Raw genomic sequence first — 26,224 nt, forward strand, 5'->3', positions numbered from 1 at the left:
AGCACTGGCAAAATTAATATACACTGATATACTATAGAAATTCAGAGAACAGCAATAGATATGACTGTCAGGTCCCAGTAGAACAATCATTCTTTATTCCAGGATCCTCAAACAGGGAATAGTTTCTTTATATTACATATATGTAAATTACATTTAATAACAAAAAATTTCTTTATAATAATAATGTTTAGCATTAATAGCCCCTTTAAGGTTAACCTCATTTAAACTTTAAAAGCTATTTTTATGATTATTAAATATGCATGGATATTTTATAATCATTGAAATAAATTTAGCTAGAATAAAAACAAAGTTTAAAATGAAATTGGTGGCCCTCCATAACTGGAAAGGAAAATATAGATAAATTGTCAGGGGCAGGTGTAGTGGCTCACTACTGTCATGCCAACACTTTGGGAGGCTGAGGCTGGAGGATCACTTGAGACTAGGAGTTCAAGATGAGCCTGGGCAGCATAACGAGACCCCCCCGCCCATAAAATTAAAAAAAAAAAAAACTTAGCCAGGCTTGGTGGTACATGCCTGTAGTCCTAGCTACTCTGAGAGGCTGAAGCAGGAAGATTGCTTGAGCCCAGGAGTTTGAGGTTACACATATATATGTACATATATATGTAAATTGTCAGGAATGGCCAATGCAACAATATTGGCAATAAGAAGTGGTGATTTTATATTTAATGAGGTCAGCTATCTTAATAAGCTATGTTAAATTTTTACAGACACCAAAACAAAATGTTTTGCTTTAACCATATTGAATATCCATAAATTCTGTACTCTATCAGTATGATTAAAATGTTTTGATATTCAGATTCTTCTGTTACTGAAAATATTCAATACATAATACATAATGAACCTAATTAAAATAAGACACAATTCAATCACATTTAAATGCAATAGGTAACACTATTTAAAGATGTATTACTTTAAGCCTTTTTTAGTGTGGAAAAAGTCTTTGATAAATTAAAAGTTTCTCATGCGCCCTCTGACTGCTTGAGTTTCCATTTGCTGAGAATTAGGTAGATTTTGAAGTGTGGAAAACATAGTACTCTACTTCCAATATTATTGCTTAACCAACACAAAATTGTCCCACCTGTGAGTTTTAAGCAGCCATTTTGGGGGCAGAGTTTCCAGGTCTGCTTTTAATGCGTTGTCAGGTGCATATGACATGCCTGGATGACTTGAGACCAAAAGTTATTCTCAACACTGTTCGATGTAATCTTGCCAGATACATCTACATAGTCATTTTGTTCTTATTCATATGAGTTTTCTTGAACAACTTAGGAAACCGCTGTATATTAATGATCATACTTCTATGTGCATTCCCTTTTAAAACAGAGTCATCCAAAGTAGAAGTAAAAAAGGAAAGAAATGGTAAGACATAAATAAAGTATTTGGTGCATTTAAAAAGCCTATTGCGTATATTAGAACTTTTCTTATAGTATATAATCTCTAAAATAGTGTTGCATCAGAATGTTGCATAATGATGTTTTGTATTCATTTTGAAGCATAAATTACTTTCTACTCATAGTTATTTATTGGTATTCCTCTTCAGTTTGGGGAGTTTTCTCTTTTTTTTCCTGTGGAATTTGCTGTCACCTTTATTTTTTATAAATTCAGGCCCACAAGTGGTTTCTACAACTTAAAAAAAAAAAAAGTTATTATAATATAAATTAGATATGCTGCCATCTAGTGGCAGTAACAATCTGTGAGGTCTGAGGAATGAGTCGTTTTTGACTGAGGTAGTAGACTTAACCTCAATGTTGGATATGGAGAAAAACAAAATGTTAAGAGGTTATACTTTCTTTGTCTATATTTAAGAGGCTATACCTTCATACTCGTATAAGAGAATTCAAAAAGGCTTTTGTTTTAAAGAAATTACGTACAACGACCTGAATTGTCAAGGGGGAGGGGATAGTTACTCAAACTGGCCATCTTCCGTTAGAGGAGGAGCACAGCAAACCTGAGATGACCTCAGAGAGGGAGCCCGACCTCATTCTCCCTCCTCCAATCTCCTGCCAGAGCTATCCATTGGCAGATACTGACAAGGAGCCAGAGGACACAGGTTGCTTTTTCTGCAGGTGCAGGAGAGCCAGGGTGGTAAAGGAGGTGAGTGGACCTGGAGCGGGAAAAAAGGAAGCTTACCTGTCCCATCCGCCCTGTAGAAATTTCCAGTTGAGTAACAATAGTGTGCCTCCTACATTATTGCTCTTTCTTTTTCTTTTCTAAGTATCACTTATGGCTACCTTATATAAATTTATTTAGTTAGTTAGTCTCCCTCACTTGAATATAAAGCTCCATAAAGGACAAGGATTTGGTCTGTTTTGTTAGCCACAGTTTCCTAACACCCAGAAAAACGCTTGGCCTTCATAGGTGCTCAGGAAATTTTTCTTGAGGGGTGTACATTTTATTGGAAACCTTAAATACTCTTCAAACAGAACATGTCTTCAATTAAGGCTCTAAGGTATTCTACACAGAAAACCAAAGTTTTTCAGATTAGAGGCAAGGAGAGGGACAGTATAGAGGACAAGTGCTTAGTTTGCCACAAGGACCCCTCATGATTAATGCTCCTCAGCCAGCTTATCAGCTTCCTTCTCCTTTTTAGGGTTTTTTATCCTATCTTAGCATATTCATTATATTTATTTTTACATTTTTATTAGTGATTGCCCTAGAGTTTACCACATTCATTTACAATTATTCCAAGTCTACTTTCAGATAACACTAAGCCACTTCACCTGTAGTGTAAGTACCTTATAATAACAAAATATTCCTAAGTCTTCCCACCTATCATTCATTTACTCATTTCACTTGTGCATAAGCATATATATGTCATTCATTTCATAAATGTCATTCATTTCACTTATGCATAAGCACATATAAGTATCTATATATTCAAACCCTTTGTTGATAATGTTATTATTTATTTACTTATTTTGAGATGGAATCTTGCTCTGCTGCCGAGGCTGGAGTGCAGTGGTGCGATTTTGGCTCACTGCAACTTCCGCCTCCCGGCCCCCGGGTTCAAGCGATTCTCCCACCTCAGCCTCCCATGTAGCTGGGATTACAGATGTGCACCACTACACCATATATGTTTTGAATTTTTAGTAGAGACAGGGTTTCACCATGTTGGCCAGGCTGGTCTCGAACTCCTAACCTCAAGTGATCCACCCACCTCGGCCTCCCAAAGTGCTGAGATTACAGGCGTGAGCCACTGCACCGGGCCTGATAATGTTATTTTGAACAAACTGTTCTCTGTTAGCTCAATTAAGACAAAGAAACATCTTACTTGACCTTCATTTTTTTTTTTTATTCTCTGATGCTCTTCCTTCCTTTATGTTATGTAAGCTTCTAACCTATATCATTTTTCTTCTCTTTGGACAACTTCTTTTAACATGCCTTGCAAGGCAGGTCTACTGGTGGCAAACTCCCTCAATTTTTGTTTGAGAAAGTCTTTATTCCTCATTCACTTTTGAAGGATAATCTTACAGGTTACAGAATTCTAGATTAGTGGTTCCATTATCTCAACACTTTATTTTCCTCCGCACACTTCCTGCTTGCATAGTTTCTGAGGAGAACTTGGGTATAATTCTTATTTTTGCTTCTCTATTAGTAATGTGTTTTCCTCTGGCTTCTTTTAGGATTGTTTTCTTTTTAAAATAATTTTTAATTTCTGTGTGTACATAGTAGGCATATATACTTGGACTACATGAGATTTTTTTGATACAGGCATGCAATGCATAATAATCACATCAGAGTAGAGTATCCATCACCTCAAGCATTTATCCTTTATTTGTGTTACATATAATCCAGTTATACTCTTTTAGTTATGTTAAAATATACAATTAATTTTTTTTACTATAGTCACCTTGTTGCGCTAGCAAATACTAGGTCTTATCTATTCTTTCTATTTTGTACCCATTAACTATCCCCACTTCCCCCCGCTACCCTTCCCAGCCTCTGGTAACCATCATTATACTCTGTATCTCCATGAGTTCAATTGTTTTAATTTTTAGCTCCCACAAATAAGTGAGAACAGGCAAAGTTTGTCTTTCTTTGCCTGACTTATTTCACTTAACATAATGACCTCCAATTCCATCCATGTTGTTGCAAATGATAGGATCTCATTCTTTTTCATGGCTGAATACTACTCCATTGTGTATCCATCTGAATGGATAAATTTTCTCTATCCACTCATCTGTTGATGGACACTTAGGTTGCTTCCAAATCTTTGCTATTGTGAATAGTGCTGCAGTAAATAGGATTATTTTCTTTATCTTTGTTTTTCTGTAATTTGAAAATGATATGCCTCGGTGTAGTTTTTTGTTTGCTTTGACATTTATTTGGCTTGGTGTTCTCTGAGCTTACCAAATCTGTGGTTTGATATGTCACATTAATATGGAAAAATTATCAATCATTATTGTTTTAAATATTTCTTCTTTTCCTTTCTCTCTTTCTTCTCTTTCTGTTCTTTTTTCCCCCTAGACTTTTAAATTTATTTTTATTTTTATTTTTGAGACAGGGTATTTATTGCCCAGGCTGGAGTGCGGTGGCATGATCTTAGCTTACTCCAGCCTCTACCTCTTGCACTCAAGTGACCCTCTCACCTCAGCCTCCCAAGTAGCTGGGACTACAGGCCCATGCCACCAAGCCTGGCTAATTTTGTTTATTTTTTTGTAGAGGTGAGGTCTCACTATGTTGCCCAGGCTGGTTTCAGACTCTTGGGCTCAAGGAATCCTCCCACCTTGGCTTCCCAAAATGCTGGGATTACAGGAGTGAGCCACTGTGCCTTGGCCTGGAGGTTTCTACTGATACATCTTCAGGATTAGAGATTTCTTCCTCTGCTGCATCTAATCTCTTTATAAGCTCATTAATGGCATTCTTCATTTCTTTTACGGTGTTTTTTATCTGTAGCATGTCATTTTGGTTCTTTCTTAGGATTTCCATCTCTCTGTTTACATTGCCCATCTGTTCTTGCAGGCTACTTTATCCATTAGAACCCTTAGCATAGTAATCATAGTTTTAAATTCCCTGTCTGATCATTCCAACATCCCTGCCATGTCTGGTTCCGATGCTTGCTCTGTCTCTTTAAACTGTGTTTTTTGCTTTTTAAATATGCCTTCTAAATTTTTCTTGATAGCTGAACTTGATGTACTGGGTAAAAGAAACTATATTAAATAGGCCTTTAATAATGTGATGGTAAGGTATGGGGGGAGAAGCATTCTATCATCCTATGATGATATCTCAGTCTCTTGGTGAGCCTGCGTCCCTGTACTTTGAACTTCACCAGTGCTTCTCAGTCCTCTCCCCCTGTCCCTTAGGCCAGTCAGGATGGTTAGAGGGGACTGGAGTTGGGCATTTCCCTTGCCTAGGTAGGTTAGGTTCTGATAAAACCCCAGCAGGTTAGGGTCTGATAAAAGCCCAATAGGTTAGGCTCTGGTAAAGTAGTTTCTCTTGAGAGCAGGTCTTGTTAAGAACAGAATGCCCTGGAGTATTTCAAAATGGTTCCTTTTCTCCCTCCCCCTGCTGGAAGTGTGAGGGGATTTTTCTTCAATATTCACTGTGAGGACTTGATAAAACTCCTAGAGGTAAAACACATGAAAGCATGGGGCCCCACTATGATGGATCCTTCTAGAGTTTTTAACTCTCATACTTGTCCACATTGAGCTTCTAGCAATTGTGAATTAATGTTAAGGTTTTCTTACTCCAGTAATGATTCCTTAGGAAGTTTCTGCTTGTGAGTTTCTGCTCTACTGAGTTATGATTCTCTGAATCCATTTGTCTCTCCAATTTTGAGGGTGTCAGTTTGCCCATTACCTCACTTCTCTGACAAACTTAAGGGCTGTTGATTTCTTTAGGGTTGGTTCAGCTTTTTACTTGTTAGGATGAAGTGGTAACTTCTAAGCTCCTTAAATGCCGGACCAGAAACGGGAAGACTAAACAATAATTTTAAATAAATAGATTTGGGTCAGATTTTGTAGACTATTAAGGCTATAATATCAAGCTCCCACTATGAAGGCAGGTAGGAGACACTGGAAGTTTCTGATGGGAGAGATTTAATGAAAACAGTGGTTCACTGAGGAAATATCTTTTAAACTGAGAAATGATTAGGAGTTAGCTAGATCGGTAAGGGAGGAATTGTTTGGGAGAAGGAAGGTGTCAGAGAGCAGGAATAGTCCAGGGTGACCAGATAATTCATCATTCAAATCAGGGAGACTTGAAAGTGAAAGGGCACTATTAATAATTATGCTAGTGCAACAGACATTGACCAGTACTTTCCTGGGTAACCTGGGGCGTGTGATTATGCTACATTTGGGGAGCTACAAGAAAGCCAGAATGAGGAGAACAAGGTATGCATGGTTTTATTGGGAGGTAGATGAAGAAGGTAGTTGTAGCTGGTGTTTCAAGTTAAGTTGGAGCCAGTGGATCCTGTCACTGTTCCTCATAATCAGATGGCCTTGAGAAGCCATTGAACAAGGAGATGAAAAGATCAGATTTATGTTTTGAAAAACTGGGTTGGATAAGGGCAAAACAAGATGGGTATAGCAGTTGGGAGATGATTATGGCTTGGATTAGGATGGTGGTGGTGGTAGAGATGGGTTCTAGAGATTTTTAGACTTGGTGATGGGCTGGTTATGGAGAAGGAAATAAGAGGGAGGTGCCAAAGAGTCTTCCAGATCTGTGGTCTGTACAACTGGCTGGATCATCATATCTCTCACTGATTTAGGAAGCAATAAAAGAGAACCAGGTTTGGAGGGAAGGATAGTAGTTCAATTTTGAATACATTAAGTTTGAGGGGATGTGTGAAGATGCTTTACAAGATGTCAAAGATATAGATCTGCAAATCAGAAGAAATCAGACCTAGAGACATAATCCTTGGAGTCATCAAGTTGCATATGGTAAGCAAAGCCACTAAGAAGAGAAAAAGGCCCAAGATTGAGCCTTAAAGTTCATTTGGATATTAGGACAATGAGAAGGTTCCAAAGGAGACTGCCAAGGTGTAACCAGTAGGGTTGGACAAAAATTGGGAGTGTGATATCACAAAAGCCAAGGGAAGAAATTATTTTAAATAGGAAGAAGTGGTCAATGGTGTAAAATACTACTGAGAAATAAGTAAGATGAGAATTGAAATATGACAGTTGGACTTCAGTGAGAATTCACTCACTATCATGAGAACAGCATAGGGGAACTGCCCTCATGATCCAGTTACCTCTCTCCCTCGACATGTGGGGATTACAATTCGAGATGAGATTTGGGTGGGGACACAGAGCCAAACCATATCAGGTAGTAAAGGTATGAATTGCTATTATGCTTTGGGAGAATAATTTGGCAATATATATTACCAGTAATAATGATGCTGTTGATAATTATACAGTTTTACCCAGTAACTCCCATTTTTGGGAATTTTTTTTTTTTTTTTGAGATGGAGTCTCGCTCTATTGCCGAGGCTGGAGTGCAGTGGCATGATCTCTGCTCACTACAACCTCCGCCTCCCAGGCTCAAGCGATTCTCCTGCCTCAGCCTTCCAAATAGCTAGGACTACAGGCACACACCACCATGACCAATTACATTTTTTTGGTATTTTTAGTAGACCCCAGTTTCACCATGTTGGCCAGGCTGGTCTCAAACTTGTGACCTCAGGTGATCCACCTACCTCAGCTTCCCAAAGTGCTGGGATTACAGGCATGAGCCACTGCGCCCAGCCCATTTTTGGGACTCTACGCAAATAATAAATATCTATATATGATGGAAAAAAATAAAAGAAAAATGCCCATTGGATTTAGTGACATTGAGGCCTTTGTTAACATATATATATATATTTTAATTTCAAAGGATCTTATCTTCAACTAAAAAACATGAGTAAAATGGAAAATAAACAAGAAATAGTTTACCATAAGACTATTTTACACATTGACTTAAATTTTCAAATATTTAACATTTTATTTTTTTTCAAATATTTAATATTTTAAATGTTACTCATTTTTCTTTGCTTATAAAAAAATATGGATTTTTAAAAATTTTTGTTTTTTGTTTCTAAGTATGGATTTTTAGTGGTTGGGATTTTTAATCCTGAGTTAAATAAAGGAATATAGGGTTGTCTAAATTTTTTTTTTAATGCTTACTTTGGAGATTTTATATCATACAATACTAAGCTCTGTGGCTGGATATCAATAAGGCATTTAGGTTTTTTTTAGGAATGGTAGTGCTGTGATCACTGAAGTAATTGTCCATCCATTCTAGGTCCAACACCTCTACACCTTGCTGCACAGGCTTGCTCATTAGAAACAACAGTTTGTCTACTGTGTTCCAAAGCTGATTACACGCTTTCTGAAAAAAGAGGCTGGATGCCGATTCACTTTGCCGCTTTCTATGACAACGTTTGCATCATTATTGCTCTCTGTAGGAAGGATCCTCGTTTGCTAGAAGCTGAGGCAACAGCTGAGTAAGTCATTAAGCATTTATATCAGGTTGAGGTTGATGTCTAGGCAATAATAAAAAGAAGAAGAAAGAAAATTAAATAGAATATAAATTTCTGCTTTTCATGGCTTGCCACACACACTGCCACTGAAAGGCGATAGGTGTGGGTGATCTGAAAGGTATGTAAGGCTTACTCTGCTATCCTTTCTACTCACTGTCTCCTCCTAACCACTTATCATTAGAATTTATAAAGACGAGAGCTTCTATTAACCTATGCATGTTTTCTGGAAGAATAAGGACTAATCCCCAGGGAGTTTTTCCTAACCTTGTTCCAGTAGTATGGTTCTGCAGATTAACTTTTCATGTTAAATGCTTTGCTTAGTGCCCTGGAAGAAGCCTGAGACTAGGGAGGAGAGAGTTGCTCCAAACTGGATCCTACACAACCAGGAGGCAGCCCTAGGACTTCAGATCAAAGCGGATAGACTTTGGATTACAGGAGAAATATTTAGTGGTATCTGGAAAAGAAATACATTAAAAAGAATAAAATAACTTTGAAATTAAAAAATCCCAACAATCTTTTGTTTCACATTTTAGCTGCGGATCAGCATTTAGAGTAAAGGTGTAACTTCTCCTGAAGGTACATTCTTGGCTAGAAATCTAAAGGCCAGGTCATTACTTTGGATCTCTGAACCTGATTTAGGCATAGTTTCATTCAAGTTTTTCTAGGTCTTTGAGTAACCTTTCCACTATTATTCAGTGGTCTAGGGCTAGTATAATGGCTTGACAGTATGAGGGACACCAGCTTCCTCTTGTTGCTCTTAACATGTGGAAGCCACCAGAGGAAGCTGGTGTCCCTCAGATGGCAACTCCTGCTTTCACCATCATGTCTAGCCATGAGAAGAAAGAAGAGGCCAGGTGCGGTGGCTCACACCTGTAATTCCAGCACTTTGGGAGGCCAAGGCAGGCAGATAACTTGAGGTCAGGAGTTCGAGACCAGCCTGGGCAAAACCCCGTCTCTACTAAAAATACAAAAATTAACCGGGTATGGTGGTCCATACCTGTAATACTAGCTACTCAAGAGGCTAAGGCATGAGAATCACTTGAACCAGAGAGGCAGAGCCTGCAATGAGCTGAGGTCACACCACTGCACTACAGCCTGGGTGACAGAGTGAGACTCCATCTCAACAAAAAAAAAAAAAAAAGGAGAAGAAGAAGCTGGGAAATGTAATATTGCACTGGATAGCCAAACAAAATATCTTTACTATCTAAAAATCAGATAGTGGGTTTTCGAGAAAAACTGTTTCTGCCACAATGAGGAAGCTGGGGTTTGAAAACTGGACATGAAGTAATGGGTGTAATTAATTCCTGAGCCTCAGTTACATGATTTGCAAAATGGGCTGATGATATTTGCCTTGCTTTTTCCTTCACTTACGGAGTAGTTGTAAGGCTTAGATAGGATAGTGTATTGTAAGAACTTTGTGTATTATCATCCTCCAAGCAAATTATAAGGCACGATAATTAAGTTGGGGAGGTGGGTAGGGACCCATAGTAAGGATGGCATGGCAAAGGAGGCAAATCCATTTACATGTAGAATACGGAAGATGAGAATTCCTAAGAATAGAAGGTGGTCGTGTAAGTCAGACTTCCTCCAATTGCAGCTTGAATAGTTTTACAAAAAGTAAATTTGACAGTCTACGCGTGTTTAATTGTTATGTTTCTTAATTTTTAGGAATCAGTGCACTCCACTGTTACTTGCTGCCACTTCAGGAGCACTGGACACTATTCAATACCTGTTTTCTATCGGTGCTAACTGGAGAAAAACAGATATTAAAGGAAATAATATAATCCATTTATCAGTGTTAACCTTTCATACAGAGGTTCTCAAATATATAATAAAATTAAATATTCCTGAACTCCCAGTGTGGAAAACTTTGGTAGGTGAGTATAATCTCTTTATAAATACGTGTTCTGATTATTATTCAGTTTAATTATTGATACTCTGAAAGAGAGAAAATAAAATAATACATGCATTATATTTTAAATATTTAAAAATCATGAAATAAACATTTTATTAAGACCAGAAATAAAAATATGAATAATAAAGAGCTGCATTTTTGTGTGTGCAAACGTAGTTTTATTTCCAAGTTAAAATCAAAGATCTGTGACCCAAACAGACTATATTTTACACAATTATATTTATTTTTATTTTCCAACTTTCTCCAGAAGTTCAAACATCCTCCCCTTCATCAAAAAAAAAAAAAAAGGAAAGAGGAAATTTTAAGTGAAAAATATTCCCTCCAACTTATTCCTTGCCTCCTAATTTTAGAGACAAATTTAGCAAAATCTGTTGTTATATTTTGACGAATGTTTTGTGAAGAATTCTGCTGGAGATTTTCTTTTCTTTTTTTTTTTTTTTCAAATTTGCATTCAGTCTAGCCAAAATAAGGGTAAGGGTCACTAGGCCAATTATATGGACGTATCTAATTTTACTCCCTTTCAAGGCCCTCACTAAAATTACATGGAGATTAAACATTATTAATACCACCAGCAGAAGACAAGCATTCAAGGGAAAACAAGAAAGGATACAACAGCAATAAAATATTGGAAGATGGAAACAGAGAGGCAAGACTTAGGACTTAGCCAGCCAGAGAAAATCATTCCAAGCCAACAGTGGGAAAGCTGAGAACCCCTTGGACTCATACCATAAATCCTCAAAAGGCTTGAGAACTGACAGTGCCCGTTAGGAGTGCTCTCCTCAAAGCCTAACTAGGAAAGACCTAAAGATGCCAAGGCTAGAATTCTTAAGAAATAGAAAGGAGAGGGACCCGGGAAACTGGGAGCCTTACCCAAGCATAAAGCATAGGGAATTTCAAGGAAGACAGCAAGGGGAAGTTCCAGAATGGAACTGTGCATCCAGTCTAGAGGAAAAAAATGGGAGGAATTATCAGTAGGTACAAGGAAAACTAAGCAGATGAAATACAGCAGTCTCCCCTTCTCAGCAGTTTATCTTTCTGTGGTTTTGGTTACCTGCAGTACAGTATAAAAAGATATTTTGAGAGAGAGGCATAGAGCACATTCACATAACTTCTATTATTATATATTGTTGTAATCTATTATTAGTTATTGTTAAGCTATTACTATGCCTACAGACTTTATTATAGATATGTATGTTCAGACAGTCTGGTTTGACTTAAGGTTTTTGATTTTACAATTGTGCAAAAGTGATACACATTCGGAAGAAACTGTACTTACAGTCCTCATACAACCATTTCTGTTTTTCACTTTTAGTACAGTATTCAATAAATTACATGAGTTATTAAACACTCTATTATAAAATGGGCTTTGTGTTAGATCATTTTGCCAAACTGTAGGCTAATGTAATTATTCCAAGCACATTTAAGTTAAGCTAGGCTAAGCTATGCTGTTTGGCAGATTAGGTTTACAAATGCATTTTCAATTTACAATGTTTCAACTTACAATGGGTTTATCAGGAAATAACCAAATCATAAGTTGAGAAGCATCTGTCTAGGAAAAAAAATAGTATATACAGGGTTCAGTACTATCCTCCGTTTCAGGCATCCACTGGGGGTTTTGGAATGTATCCTCTGCAGATAAGGGGGGACTGTTGTAAAATAAGGAAATTATTAGGCCAAGGTGGGCGGATCACGAGGTCAAGAGATAGAGACCATCCTGGCCAACATGGTGAAAACCTGTCTCTACTAAAAATACAAAAATCGGCTGGGCGTGGTGGCACGTGCCTGTAGTCCTAGCTCCTCGGGAGGCTGAGGCAGGAGAATCACTTGAACCTGGGAGGCAAAGGTTGCAGTGAACCGAGATTGTGCCAGTACAGTCCATCCTGTGACACAGCGAGACTTCGTCTCAAAATAAATAAATAAATAAATAAATAAATAAATAAATAAATAAATAAATAAAATAAGGAAATTATTACCTGTTTAAAAAAAAAAGAGACACGACCATAGTACATTACAGTGCTCAGCTGTGAATAATAATTGTATAGACATCATCATGTATTTAACTAAAAGCTATAAATATGGAGAAAGGGAAGTAAGAGGAAAGAGCAACGTTGAAAGAGTTAATTTCCCATTTTTCATAACATGAAGTCAATGAAGTCTAAATCAATGTAGCAAAACACAGCAGTGTATATAAATATGTAGAAATAAGGAGATTTATAAATCATAGAAGGTTATAGGGAAGAGTCCAAACCGATTGTATATGGAGTGATGAACACAGAAAAGTGGGGAGGGTGGGGCCCAGGAACCAATAAGTTTTGTTATAGGCCATTTAATAACATTTAACTCTGAATCATGCACATGCATTACTTTGATAAAAATAAAAAACTAAAGCCAAAAAAGAGAAATGAATTGGAGAATGAGAATGATTTTTTTCCAACAACTCATTTTAGGATGGGATAAAATATGTTTAAGATTTTCAACCCCATTCTACTGATTCAAGAAGTCTGGCTCAATACCTGACGTTGGGATTTACTAGGTACTGGGAACATATCCCAGATACTGGATATGAGCCCCAAGAGATATTGGAAAGTGTTTTCAGTGTTTATTTGCATGCATTTGTATCATTTTGTTGTCTTGTTATGAGGAAGTGAGAGGACCATCCTGTTACTTTTACTAAACTAAATCATTGTAAAAACCTACCTTAATAGTAGGAAGCTCTGCCCCCTAACAGGAATGGCCTAAAAGCACATAAAAATTCACCAGGGCTGCTGCTTCCTGCAGCCATTGTGGGGGAAGTCCTGACAATGACACAAACAGAACAACAGTGAGCATCTGGCTACTGCTGTTTTGCCTTGGGCCCTGCAATAGCTCTCCCTCCTCACACTGCCCATTTCCACTATGCATAAAAGAAAAATCAGTTTATTAGAGGTCTCAGGATTAGTTCTTGGAGTAGAAGCTGAATTTTAAAAGAGGATGTCACGGAATGATATAGCCAAGCTAGATTCAGGACAGATTTGGTAATAGAGTGGCTGGCTAAAGAGATGAGGAAAAGATAGTCTGTGTGTTTTTTCCTGTGTGTATATTTGTAATATCCTCTGTCTGTAGTACAAGTTCATCCAAGATTTTATTTAAAGTATCTTTTTTATACTTGGGAAATGTATAAATTCTCATACCTAATTTAATGGATATTAAATTTTTATTGACAATACTGTGGATTACTTTGCTATTCTTGAAAACCCACATTCAAATTTTATTTAACAATTAATTTTAGCCGAGAGAGTTGTATTATTTTCCAAGGGAATTTGAAGTATGTGACCAGCCAATCTAAGTCATTCAGACCAAAGATTAAACATTTCAGCCAGGCACAGTGGCTCATGCCTGTAATCCTAGCACTTTGGGAGGCCAAGGCAAGTGGATTGCTTGAACCCAAGAGTTTGAGACCAGCCTGGGCCACATGGCAAAATGCTGTCTCTGCAAAAAAATACAAAAATTAGCTGGGTGTGGTGGTGCATACCTGTAGTCTCACCTACTAGGAAGGCTGAGATGGTAGATTACCTGAGCCCAGGGAGATCCAGGCTGCAGTGAGCTGTGATCATGCCATTGCACTCCAGCCTGGGCAACAGACTGAGACCCCATTTCAAAAAAAGAAATTTCAGGATTTTTTCACTAATTATATAGACTATAAACCTCAAAGATCATGGGCTGATGGAATTTGTCAGTACTTCATAGGGAGCTGTGCACAGAGGGGAATTTAATGCATGCAGTTGGTGGTAATAGTGGTGACCTCAACTGTTGGTTTTACTTAGCTGGTACAAAAAACAGAATCAAGCATTTCATTGCCTTTTGTGCAAATTACAGCTGTGTTTTTCTGTTGAACACTTAACAGAAATGTTACAGTGTGAAAGCTATAAGCGAAGGATGATGGCTGTCATGTCCTTGGAAGTAATTTGCTTAGCAAATGATCAATACTGGAGATGTATTTTGGATGCAGGTGATGCAAACTCTATTAATATCTTTTTCTTATGCTATTTTATGTAGAGCTATATTTTATTCATCAGTCATTTTTAAATATATTTTTAATTGTAAAGGAAAAATTTTAGTTGATTTTAAGTTTCTTTTGCTGAGATCACTTCATTTACCTGTCAACCATATATTTTATTTTCCACATGGAAGCTGCACAGGATCAAAAAACTGTATCAATTCTATTTGTCTAAAAGCTTGAAAAATTAAAAAATAATGTTAAGTGTTAATTTAAATGTTAAATTACTTTACCACACTACTTTTATACTTACTTTCATTTAGAAATTATTCCTATTCTGTAATTTGCACAATTTACTTTTGAAATTAAAAATAGCAGATTTAGTGTCAGGTCTGGTTTGTAACTACCTCTGCATTTAGAACTTAAGAAAATTGCTTAACCTGTCTTAGTTTACTTTACTCACTAATAAAATGGCTCTACTGGAGTCCGTTCCAAGATGGCCTAATAGGAACAGCTCCGGTCTGCAGCTCCCAGCATGATCGGCGCAGAAGATAGGTGATTTCTGCATTTCCAACTGAGGTACCTGGTTCATCTCCCTGGGACTGGTTGGACAGTGGGTACAGCCCATGGGTGAGCTGAAGCAGTGCAGGGCATCGCCTCACCTGGGAAGCACAAGGGGTTGGGGGATTTCCCTTTCCTTGCCAAGGGAAGCTGTGACAGACTGTACCTGAAAAAATGGGGCATTCGTGCCCAAATACCGTGCTTTTCCAATGATCTTAGCAAATGGCACACCAGGAGATTATGTCCCGTGCCTGGCTCGGCAGGTCCCACGCTGATGGAGCCTTGCTCACTGCTAGCGCGGCAGTCTGAGATTGACCTGCGAGGCAGCAGCCTGGCAGGGGGAGGGGCATTCGCCACTGCTGAGGCTTGAGTAGGTAAACAAAGCGGCCGGGAAGCTTGAACTGGGCAGAGCCCACTGCAGCTCACCAAGGCCTGCTGTCTCTGTAGACCCCACCTCTGGGGGCAGGGCATAGCTGAACAAAAGGCAGCAGAAACTTCTGCAGACTTAAATGTCCCTGTCTGACAGCTCTGAAGAGAGCAGTGGTTCTCCCAGCATGGTGTTTGAGTTCTGAGAATGGACAGACTGCCTCCTCAAGTGGGCCCCTCACCCCCTTGTAGCTTAACTGGGAGACACCTCCCAGTAGGGGCCGACTGACACCTCATACAGGCGGGTGCCCCTCTGGGACGAAGCTTCCAAAGGAATGATCAGGCAGCAATATTTACTGTTCTGCAATTTTTGCTGTTCTGCAGCCACTGCTGGTGATTTCTAGGCAAACAGGGTCTGGAGTGGACCTCCAGCAAACTCCGACAGACCTGCAGCTGAGGGACCTGACTGTTAGAAGGAAAACTAACAAACAGAAAGGAATAGCATCAACATCAACAAAAAGGACATCTACACCAAAACCCCATTTGTAGGTCACCAACATCAAAGACCAAAGGTAGATAAAACCACAAAGATGGGGAAAAACCAGAGCAGAAAAGCTGAAAATTCTAAAAACCAGAGCACCTCTTCTCCTCCAAAGGATTACAGCTCCTTGCCAGCAACAGAACAAAGCTGGACAGAGAATGACTTTGATGAGTTGACAGAAGTAGGCTTCAGAAGGTCAGTAATAACAAACTTCTCTGAGCTAAAGCAGGATATTCGAACCCATCACAAGGAAGCTAAAACCCTTGAAAAAAGATTAAATGAATGGCTAACTAGAATAAACAGTGTAGAGAGGACCTTAAATGACCAGATGGAGCTGAAAACCATGGCACGAGAACTATGTGAGGCACGCAAAAGCTTCAATAGCTGATTCGACCAAGTGGAAGAAAGGGTATCAGTGATTGAAGATCAAATTAATGAAATAAAGCGAGAAGAGAAGTTTAGAGAAAAAAGAGTAAGAAGAAATGAACAAAGCCTCCAAGAAATATGGGACTATATGAAAAGACCAAATCTACGTCTGATTAGTGTACCTGAAAGTGAAGGGGAGAATGGAACCAAGTTGGAAAACATTCTTCAGGATATTATCCAGGAGAACTTCCCCAACCTAGCAAGGAAGGCCAACATTCAATTCAGGAAATACAGAGAACACCACAAAGATACTCCTCGAGAAGAGCAACCCCAAGACACATAATTGTCAGATTCACCAAGGTTGAAATGAAGGAAAAAATGTTAAGGGCAGCCAGAGAGAAAGGTCAGGTTACCCACAAAGGGAAGCTTATCAGACTTAACAGTAGATCTCTTGGTAGAAAATCTACAAGCCAGAAGAGAGTGGGGGCCAATATTCAGCATTCTTAAAGAAAAGAATTTTCAACCCAGAATTTCATATCCAGCCAAACTAAGCTTCATAAGTGAAGGAGAAATAAAATCCTTTACAGACAAGCAAATGCTGAGAGATTTTGTCACCACCAGGCCTGCCTTACAAGAGCTCCTGAAGAAAGCACTAAACATGCAAAGGAACAACCACTACCAGCCACTGCAAAAACATGCTGAATTGTAAAGACCATCGATGCTAGGAAGAAACTGCATCAACTAATGGGCAAAATAACCAGCTAACATCATATGACAGGATAAAATTCACACACAACAATATTAACTTTAAATGTAAATGGGCTAAATGCCCCAATTAAAAGACACAGACTGGCAAATTGGATAAAGAGTCAAGACCCATCAGTGTGCTGTATTCAGGAGACACATCTCACGTGCAGAGACACACATAGGCTCAAAATAAAGGGATGGAGGAAGATCTACCAAGCAAATGGAAAGCAAAAAAATAGCAGTGGTTGCCATCCTAGTCTCTGATAAAACAGACTTTCAACTAGCAAATATTAAAAAGGAGACAAAGAAGGGCATTATATAATGGTAAAGGGATCAATGCAACAAGAAGAACTAACTATCCTAAATATATATGCACCCAATACAGGAGCACCCAGATTCATAAAGCAAGTTCTTAGAGACTTACAAAGAGACTTAGACTCCCACACAATAATAGTGGGAGACTTTAACACCCCACTGTCAATATTAGATAGATCAACAAGACAGAAAATTAACAAGGATATTCAGGACCTGAACTCAGCTCTGGACCAAACAGACCTAATAGACATCCACAGAACTCTCCACCCCAAATCAACAGAATATACATTCTTCTATTCTTCTCAGCACCACATCACACTTACTCCAAAATTGACCACATAGTTGGAAGTAAAGCACTCCTCAGCAAATGTAAAAGAAAAGAAATCACAACAAACTGTCTCTCAGACCACAGTGCAATCAAAATAGAACTCAGGATTAAGAAACTCACTCAAAACCACACAACTACATGGAAACTGAACAACCTGCTCCTGAATGACTACTGGGTAAATAACTAAATGAAGGCAGAAATAAAGATGTTCTTTGAAACCAATGAGAACAAAGACACAATGTACCAGAATCTCTGGGACACATTTAAAGCACTGCGTAGAGGGAAATTTATAGCACTAAATGCCCACAAGACAAAGCAGGAATTGGCCAGGCGTGGTGGCTCATGCCTGTAACCCCAGCACCTTGGGAGGCTGAGGCAGGTGGATCACGAGGTCAGGAGATGGAGACAATCCTGGCTAACACAGTGAAACCCTGTCTCTGCTAAAAATACAAAAAATTAGCCAGGCGTGGTGGTGGGTACCTGTAGTCCCAGCTACTTGGGAGGCTGAGACAGGACAATGGCATGAACCCTGGAGGCGGAGCTTGCAGTGAGCCAAAATCATGCCACTGCACTCCAGCCTGGGCGACAGAGTGAGACTCCATCTCACAAAAAAAAAAAAAAAAAAAAAAGAGAGAAAGCAGGAAAGATCTAAAATCGACACCCTAACATCACAATTAAAAGAACTAGAGAAGCAAGAGCAGACACATTCAAAAGCTAACAGAAGGTGAGAAATAACTGAGATCAGAGCAGAACTGAAGGAGATAGAGACACAAAAAACCCTTCAAAATATCAATGAATCCAGGAGCTGGTTTGTTGAAAAGATCAACAAAACTGATAGACCACTAGCAAGACTAATAAAGAAGAAAAGAGAAGAATCACATAGACGCAACAAAAAATGATAAAGGGGATATCACTACCAACCCCACAGAAATACATACTACCATCAGAGAATACTATAAACACCCCTACACAAATAAACCAGAAAATCTACAAGAAATGGATAAATTCCTGGACACATACAACCTCCCAAGAGTAAACCAGGAAGAAGTTGAATCTCTGAATAGACCATTAGCAGGCTCTGAAATTGAGGCAATACTTAATAGCCTACCAACCAAAAGAAGTTCAGGACCAGACGGATTCACAGCCGAATTCTGCCAGAGATACAAAGAGGAGCTGGTACCATTCCTTCTGAAACGATTTCAGTCAATAGAAAAAGAGGGAATCCTTCCTAACTCATTTTATGAGGCCAGCATCATCCTGATACCAAAGCCTGGCAGAGACAAAACAAAAAAAGAGAATTTTAGACCAATATCCCTGATGAACATCGATGCAAAAATCCTCAGAAAAAACTGGCAAACTGAATCCAGCAGCACATTAAAAATCTTATCCACCACGATCAAGTCAGCTTCATCCCTGGGATGCAAGGCTGGTTCAACATACGCAAATCAATAAATGTAATCCATCACATAAACAGAACCAAAGACAAAAACCACATGATTATCTCAATAGATGCAGAAAAGGCCTTTGACAAAATTCAACAGCCCTTCATGCTAAAAACTCTCAATAAACTAGGTATTGATGGAGTGTATCTCAAAATAATAAGAGCTATTTATGACAAAGCCACAGCTAATATCGTACTGAATGGGCAAAACCTGGAAGCATTCCCTCTGAAAACTGGCACAAGACAGGGATGCCCTCTCTCACCACTCCTATTTAACATAGTGTTTGAAGTTCTGGCCAGGGCAATCAGGCAAGAGAAAGAAATAAAGGGTATTCAATTAGGAAAAGAGGAAGTCAAATTGTCCCTGTTTGCAGATGACATGATTGTATATTTAGAAAACCCCACCATCTCAGCCCAAAATCTCCTTAAGCTGATAAGCAACTTCAGCAAACTCTCAGGATACAAAATCAATGTGCAAAAATCACAAGCATTCTTATACACCAATAATAGACAAACAGAGAGCCAAATCATGAGTGAACTCCCATTCACAATTGCTACAAAGAGAATAAAGTACCTAGGAATCCAACTTACAGGGGATGTGAAGGACCTCTTCAAGGAGAACTACAAACCACTGCTCAATGAAATAAAAGAGGACACAAACAAATGGAAGAACATTCCATGCTCATGGATAGGAAGAATCAATATCGTGAAAATGGCCATACTGCCCAAGGTAATTTATAGATTCAATGCCATCCCCATCAAGCTACCAATACTTTCTTCACAGAATTGGTAAAAACTACTTTAAAGTTCATATAGAACCAAAAAAGAGCCCACATTGCCAAGACAATCCTAGGCAAAAAGAACAAAGCTGGAGCAATCACGCTACCTGACTTCAAACTATACTAAAAAGCTACAGTAACCAAAACAACATGGTACTGGTACCAAAACAGAGATATAGACCAATGGAACAGAACAGAGCCCTCAGAAATAACACCACACATCTACAACCATCTGATCTTTGACAAACCTGACAAAAACAAGAAATGGGGAAAGGATTCCCTATTTAATAAATGGTGCTGGGAAAACTGGCTAGCCATATGTAGAAAGCTGAAACTGGATCCCTTCCTTATACCTTATACAAAAATTAATTCAAGATGGATTAAACACTTAAACGTTAGACCTAAAACCATAAAAACCCTAGAAGAAAACCTAGGCAATACCATTCAGGACATAGACATGGGCAAGGACTTCATGACTAAAACACCAAAAGCAATGGCAACAAAAGCCAAAATAGACAAATGGGATCTAATTAACCTAAAGAGCTTCTTCACAGCAAAAGAAACTACCATCAGATTGAACAGGCAGCCTACAGAATGGGAGAAAATTTTTGCAATCTACCCATCTGACAAAGGGCTAATATCCAGAATCTACGGAGAACTTAAACAAATTTACAAGAAAAAAAAACCCCATCAAAAAGTGGGCAAAGGATACGAACAGACACTTCTCAAAAGAAGACATTTATGTAGCCAACAGACACATGAAAAAATGCTCATCATCACTGGCCATCAGAGAAATGCAAATCAAAACCACAATGATATACCATCTCACACCAGTTAGAATGGAGATCATTAAAAAGTCAGGAAACAGATGCTGGAGAGGATGTGGAGAAATAGGAATGCTTTTACACCATTGGTGGGAGTGTAAACTAGTTCAACCATTGTGGAAGACAGTGTGGCGATTCCTCAAGGATCTAGAACTAGAAATACCATTTGACCCAGCAATCCCATTACTGGGTATATACCCAAAGCATTATAAATCATGCTGCTATAAAGACACATGCACACATAGGTTTACTGTGGCACTATTCACAATAGCAAAAACTTGGAACCAACCCAAATGTCCATCAATGATAGACTGGATTAAGAAAATGTGGCACATATACACCATGGAATACTATGCAGCCATAAAAAAGGATGAGTTCATGTCCTTTGCAGGGACATGGATGATGCTGGAAACCATCATTCTGAGCAAACTATCACAAGGACAGAAAAGCAAACACCACATGTTCTCACTCATAGGTGGGAATTGAACAATGAGAACACTTGGACACAGGGTGGGAAACATCACATACCAGGGCCTGTTGTGGGGTGGGAGGCAGGGGGAGGGACAGCATTAGGAGAAACACCTAGTGTACATGACAAGTTAATGGGTGCAGCAAACCAACATAGCACATGTATACCTATGTAACAAACCTGCACGTTGTGCACGTGTACCCTAGAACTTAAAGTATAATAAAAAAATAAAATAGTTCTACCCCATAGGATTGTTTTGAGAATAGCACTGTCCAGAATGACTTTCTGAAATGATGAAAATGTTCAGTTGGGCATGGTGGCCCATGCCTGTAATCCCAGCACTTTGGGAGGCCAAGGCAGGAGGATATCTTGAGCCCAGGAGTTTGAGACCAGTCTGGGCAGCATAGTGAGACCCTGTCTTTGCCTTTATCTATATCTGTCTATATCTATATCTATCTGTCTGTCTATCTGTCTATCTATCTACACACAGACACACACACACACACACACACACAAAGAAAATGTTCTATTTGAAAATGTCCAATATGGTAGCCACTACCCTAATGTGGTTATTGAACTCACATGAGATGCTCCAGAAATATTAAATGAATAAATTAAAATTTGATTGATCATAGATAGTCCCCTGATATGTTCCTGAAAACCTGTACAAAAAGCTCTGTATCCAAAAGGTGAACTTAAAGAAGTCATCGGGGATGTTTCATTTCAGATAGCTAAATAAATAAGGTCTTTATTATATCTATTATATTTTCTGTCATTTTGTGCATGTCCTATAAGGTGCTTTCTATTTATCATTAAATTGATGTAAGTATAACAGGCATCCACCTGAAGCCAGATTTTCTATTTTCACTATGGCTAATTTCTATCTTTGAGCCTATTGTAATTAATGAGACTAATGTTGCATTTTACTAGATTCAGCACTTTTTGTTTTTCACATCCTGGTATAAAATAAGGATAAAATATAATAAAATACTCAAATAATTGCATAAGCAGTGCCATACGAAGTTGATGCAATAACCAAAACTGACCTGTACCATATGGTAGCACAAAGAATTTATTTATCAATAATCTGAAGCCAGAATTCAGTGTTTCAATGGTGGCTTAAGGTTACTAATATAAAATGTTTGATCATGCTCTGTGAAAATCAAATGTATGAACAATGAGAGCTGCCCATACCAAAAACAAGATGGAAGGTTTCTTCATGTAGTTTCAAATGATAATTTTATAAATATTTTATAGAATTATTTCATAATTATATTGCAATGCCCATAAATATTATTTAAATATTGCCATGATAAATTGACTACAAATGGTTACCAATAATTCATGCTTTTTAATTTTTTTGCTCTTGTCATTACAGGCACCATTCCTGCCTTAATCAATCTATTAAAAAGTTCCAAAATAAAACTGCAGTGCAAAACTGTTGGGTTATTGAGTAATATCTCAACCCACAAAAGTGCAGTGCATGCTTTGGTAGAAGCGGGAGGCATTCCATCTCTAATCAACCTACTGGTTTGTGATGAGCCTGAAGTACACTCTCGCTGTGCTGTCATTCTATATGATATTGCTCAATGTGAAAACAAGGATGTTATTGCCAAATATGTAAGTTCCTTTCATATACAATTATTTTTGACTGACAATAACTCCCTCATATAGAAGTTACAAAAATAGAAACCCACGTTACTATTCAGTGACAAAACTCTCAGGGAAGAATACAGCAGGGAAAAGGGAGAGAGAGGGCGCCTGATGAAAACCCCACCGAAAAGTTGGCATTTGAGTACAGTCCAGAAGTAGATGAGGGAGTATTTTCATAAGTTAGTGTATGTTGATTGCTTCTTGCTGTTTACCAATTACAGTGCAGTGTCTACAATGGCAAATATTTCCTAATGGGGCAATATATTCAATTAATCTCATTTGCTTCACTTAGATAGCTGTATTAACTGTCACATAATGTATCTTATCAGTAGACACATTTGTTTGTGGCACTCATTCTCTCCCAAATAGTTATTTACAGCAAGAAAGATTACAGACTTGTGTTTCTTTTTTTCTTTTTTTTTTTTGAAACAGTCTTGCTCTGTCACCAGGCTGGGGTGCAATGGTGCAATCTTGGCTCACTGCAACCTCCGCCTCGTGGGTTCAAGTAATTCTCCTGCCTCATCCTCCCGAGTAGCTGGAACTACAGGCATGCGCCACCACGCCTGGCTAATTTTTGTATTTTTAGTAGAGATGGGGTTTCACCATGTTGGCCAGGATGGTCTTGATCTCTTGACCTTGTGATCCGCCTGCCTCGGCCTCCCAAAGTGCTGGGATTACAGGCGTGAGCCACCACGCCCGGCCAACTTGTATTTCTAAATAAAGATTACATTTATCTTAAACAAATTCAAATGTAATTTTTTTTTGTTTATTTTTAGAATGGAATCCTAAGTCTGATAAATCTATTGAACTTAAACATAGAAAATGTGCTAGTAAATGTAATGAACTGTATACGAGTATTATGTATAGGAAATGAAAACAATCAAAGAGCTGTGAGAGAACATAAAGGCCTCCCATATCTTATCAGATTTCTGAGTTCTGATTCAGGTGAGCTTCTATCTCTGTATTATTTTATAATGACCAGATATATTAAGTGAAGCAAACATGGGATTGGACTTGTCCTATATGAATAGATGTCCCGAATCTGTCTTTGAATAGATCTAAACATGTGTAATATAACCTTAATATCCAAAACACAATTTATTTATTTTTCCTAACTGCTAAACTATGTAGATACAGTTAAATTTATTTATATTTTATTTTATTTTTCTCAAGACAGAGTCTCACTCTGTTGCCCAGGCTGGAGTGCAGTGGTGTGATCTCAGCTCACTGCAAACTCCACCTCCCGGGTTAAAGAAATTCTTCTGTCTTAGCCTCCTGAGTAGCTGGGATTACAGGCATGCACCACCACGTCCGGCTAATTTTTGTATTTTTAGTAGAGACAGGGTTTCACCATGTTGGCCAGGCTGGTCTCAAACTCCTCACCTTGTGATCTACCCGACTCAGCCTCCCAAAGTGTTGGGATTACAAGTATGAGCCACCATGCCTGGCAGATAATGATTAAATTTAAACTGCTGGGCTTATAAAAATAATTGACTCTCAAAGGCATATTCTTTAAAAAAGTTTAATTAGACATTTTTATCAATGGAAATATTGGCATGGATGATTTTAAAAATACATATAATATGCCTAGGAGAGTATATGCTACCTTGGGGAATAGTACATATTGATAGTAACATATTGATCATGGGTAGCTATTTTGCAAGTGACAACAAGGGCTTCAGATTTGTTAGATATTTGACGTCAAAATTCAAGTTTATCAGGAAGCATTAGGCCAATTATCAGTTCCTAAAGTGCATCTCAGTACCAAGAACATCAAAAGCCATGAGGCAGTTTCAGCAGCTACTGCAAATGGCCTCCTGGGTTCTGTAAGAATAATCTCATTCCAGTTAGCACATGTAACAGGTAAGTTCCAAATATACGGTTTTCCCCAAATTTGGGGGAAGAGAAAATTGAGAAACACTTGCTCATTTTCTTCCTGCTCAGTATATCATTTGGCTTCCTCTTCCAGTTCACCAGGAATAAATACAAAATAAATATATTCGTTAAATGTAAGTCAAGATTAAGAATAAGGGGAATGTAGAAGCGATCTTTCCTTTACTTTAAAACTTCAAATTTAAGCAAGTGTCACCTTCTAAGAACCTCTATCGTGTGGTGACATCATTTGAAAGCCCTCTCCCTTCATAACAAATTCCTTATGCTCTCTCTGTTCAAGTGTTCTTCCATCGCTTACTATGCTCTACTTTATCCTTTAAGAATAGCATCAGAGGCCAGGCGCGGTGGCTCACACCTATAATCCCAGTATTTTGGGAGGCTGAGGCGGATCACCTGAGGTCAGGAGTTCGAGACCACCTGGCCAACATGGTGAAACCCTATCTCTACTAAAATACAAAAATCAGCTGGGTGTGGTGGTGCACGCCTGTAATCTCAGCTACTTGGGAGGCTGAGGCAGGAGAATTGCCTGAACCCGGGAGGCGGAGGTTGCAGTGGGCTGAGATTGTACCACTGCACTCTAGCCTGGGCAACAGAGGGAGACTCCATCTCAAAAAAAAAAAAAGGGGGGGGGGAAAAAGAATAGCATTAGAGAGGGTCAGCTTTTATGTATATTTTAAACATATAATTTTTACTCATTTACAGTCATTCTTTATCTCTTTTTTTGTTTGTGTTTTATCTAACTAATTAAAATTTAAAGATAGGGACTAGGTCTTCTCTTTCTGTTTTCCTTTTCTCAATCCCAGATGCTGTAACAAAGTACAAATTGTAGCAACCATTTGAATAAATAAATAATAAATGAGTTCATGAAAGAAAACTATAGCACCAGGTGTGGTAGCTCACGCCTGTAATCCCAGCACTTTGGGAGGCCAAGGCGGGCGGATCACAAGGTCAGGAGATCAAGACCATCCTGGCCAACATGGTGAAAACCTGTCTCTACTAAAAATACAAAAAAATTAGCTAGGTGTGGTGGCGTGTGGCTGTAATCCCAGTTACTTGAGAGGCTGAGCAGGATAATCGCTTGAAGCTGGGAGGCAGAGGTTGCAGTGAGCCGAGATCGCGCCACTGCACTCCAGCCTGGCAACAGAGAGAGACACTGTCTAAAAAAAAAAAAAAAGAAAAGAAAACTATAGTATGAAATAAATTATTGAAATAAAAGTATTTTTTCCTACACGATAATCTACATTATCTCCTCACCTCCAAGGAAGAGAACTTAATTTTGAAATAAATTTTAATTATTTTTTCCTTTTAGGTAAGCCTCCCTATATAACTTTAGTGCTTTAGCAAATAGTCCTCTTGGATGTTGGTTGTTAAGGTATAGGAGATCACAAAGGCATATTATTAATTCCAGTGTCTTCTTTACCATGTGAGCTACTCTAAGATTTCATGTATTAAAATGGCCCCAAAGTAGATTCACATACAGTGTCTTGAAAAGATGGATTTGTTAACATCTCCTTGGTCTGAGTCTCTATGTCCAGAGCAAGCCTACCCTTGCTAAGTTTGGTTTGTTT

At 38.5% G+C, this 26,224-nt stretch overlaps 1 protein-coding gene across 7 annotated transcripts in view; it reads left to right on the forward strand.

Moving 5' to 3' along the window:
• ANKAR (ankyrin and armadillo repeat containing) overlaps positions 1-26,224 on the forward strand; it is a 73,058-nt gene that overhangs the window by 23,440 nt on the left and 23,394 nt on the right. For 4 of the 7 annotated variants that reach the window (XM_063695381.1, XM_055379218.2, XM_055379214.2 and 1 more), the window contains 6 exons: positions 1,345-1,380; positions 8,245-8,446; positions 10,151-10,359; positions 14,281-14,385; positions 22,489-22,730; positions 23,540-23,708. In XM_063695381.1, coding sequence (XP_063551451.1) covers positions 1,345-1,380; positions 8,245-8,446; positions 10,151-10,359; positions 14,281-14,385; positions 22,489-22,730; positions 23,540-23,708 — 963 coding nt within the window. The remainder of the gene's footprint in view (positions 1-1,344; positions 1,381-8,244; positions 8,447-10,150; positions 10,360-14,280; positions 14,386-22,488; positions 22,731-23,539; positions 23,709-26,224) is intronic. The other 3 variants (XM_055379216.2, XM_055379215.2, XM_055379217.2) reach the window with 3 other exon arrangements.

This window comes from Gorilla gorilla, chromosome 11, assembly GCF_029281585.2.
Source record: "Gorilla gorilla gorilla isolate KB3781 chromosome 11, NHGRI_mGorGor1-v2.1_pri, whole genome shotgun sequence".
Lineage (NCBI taxonomy): Eukaryota > Metazoa > Chordata > Mammalia > Primates > Hominidae > Gorilla > Gorilla gorilla.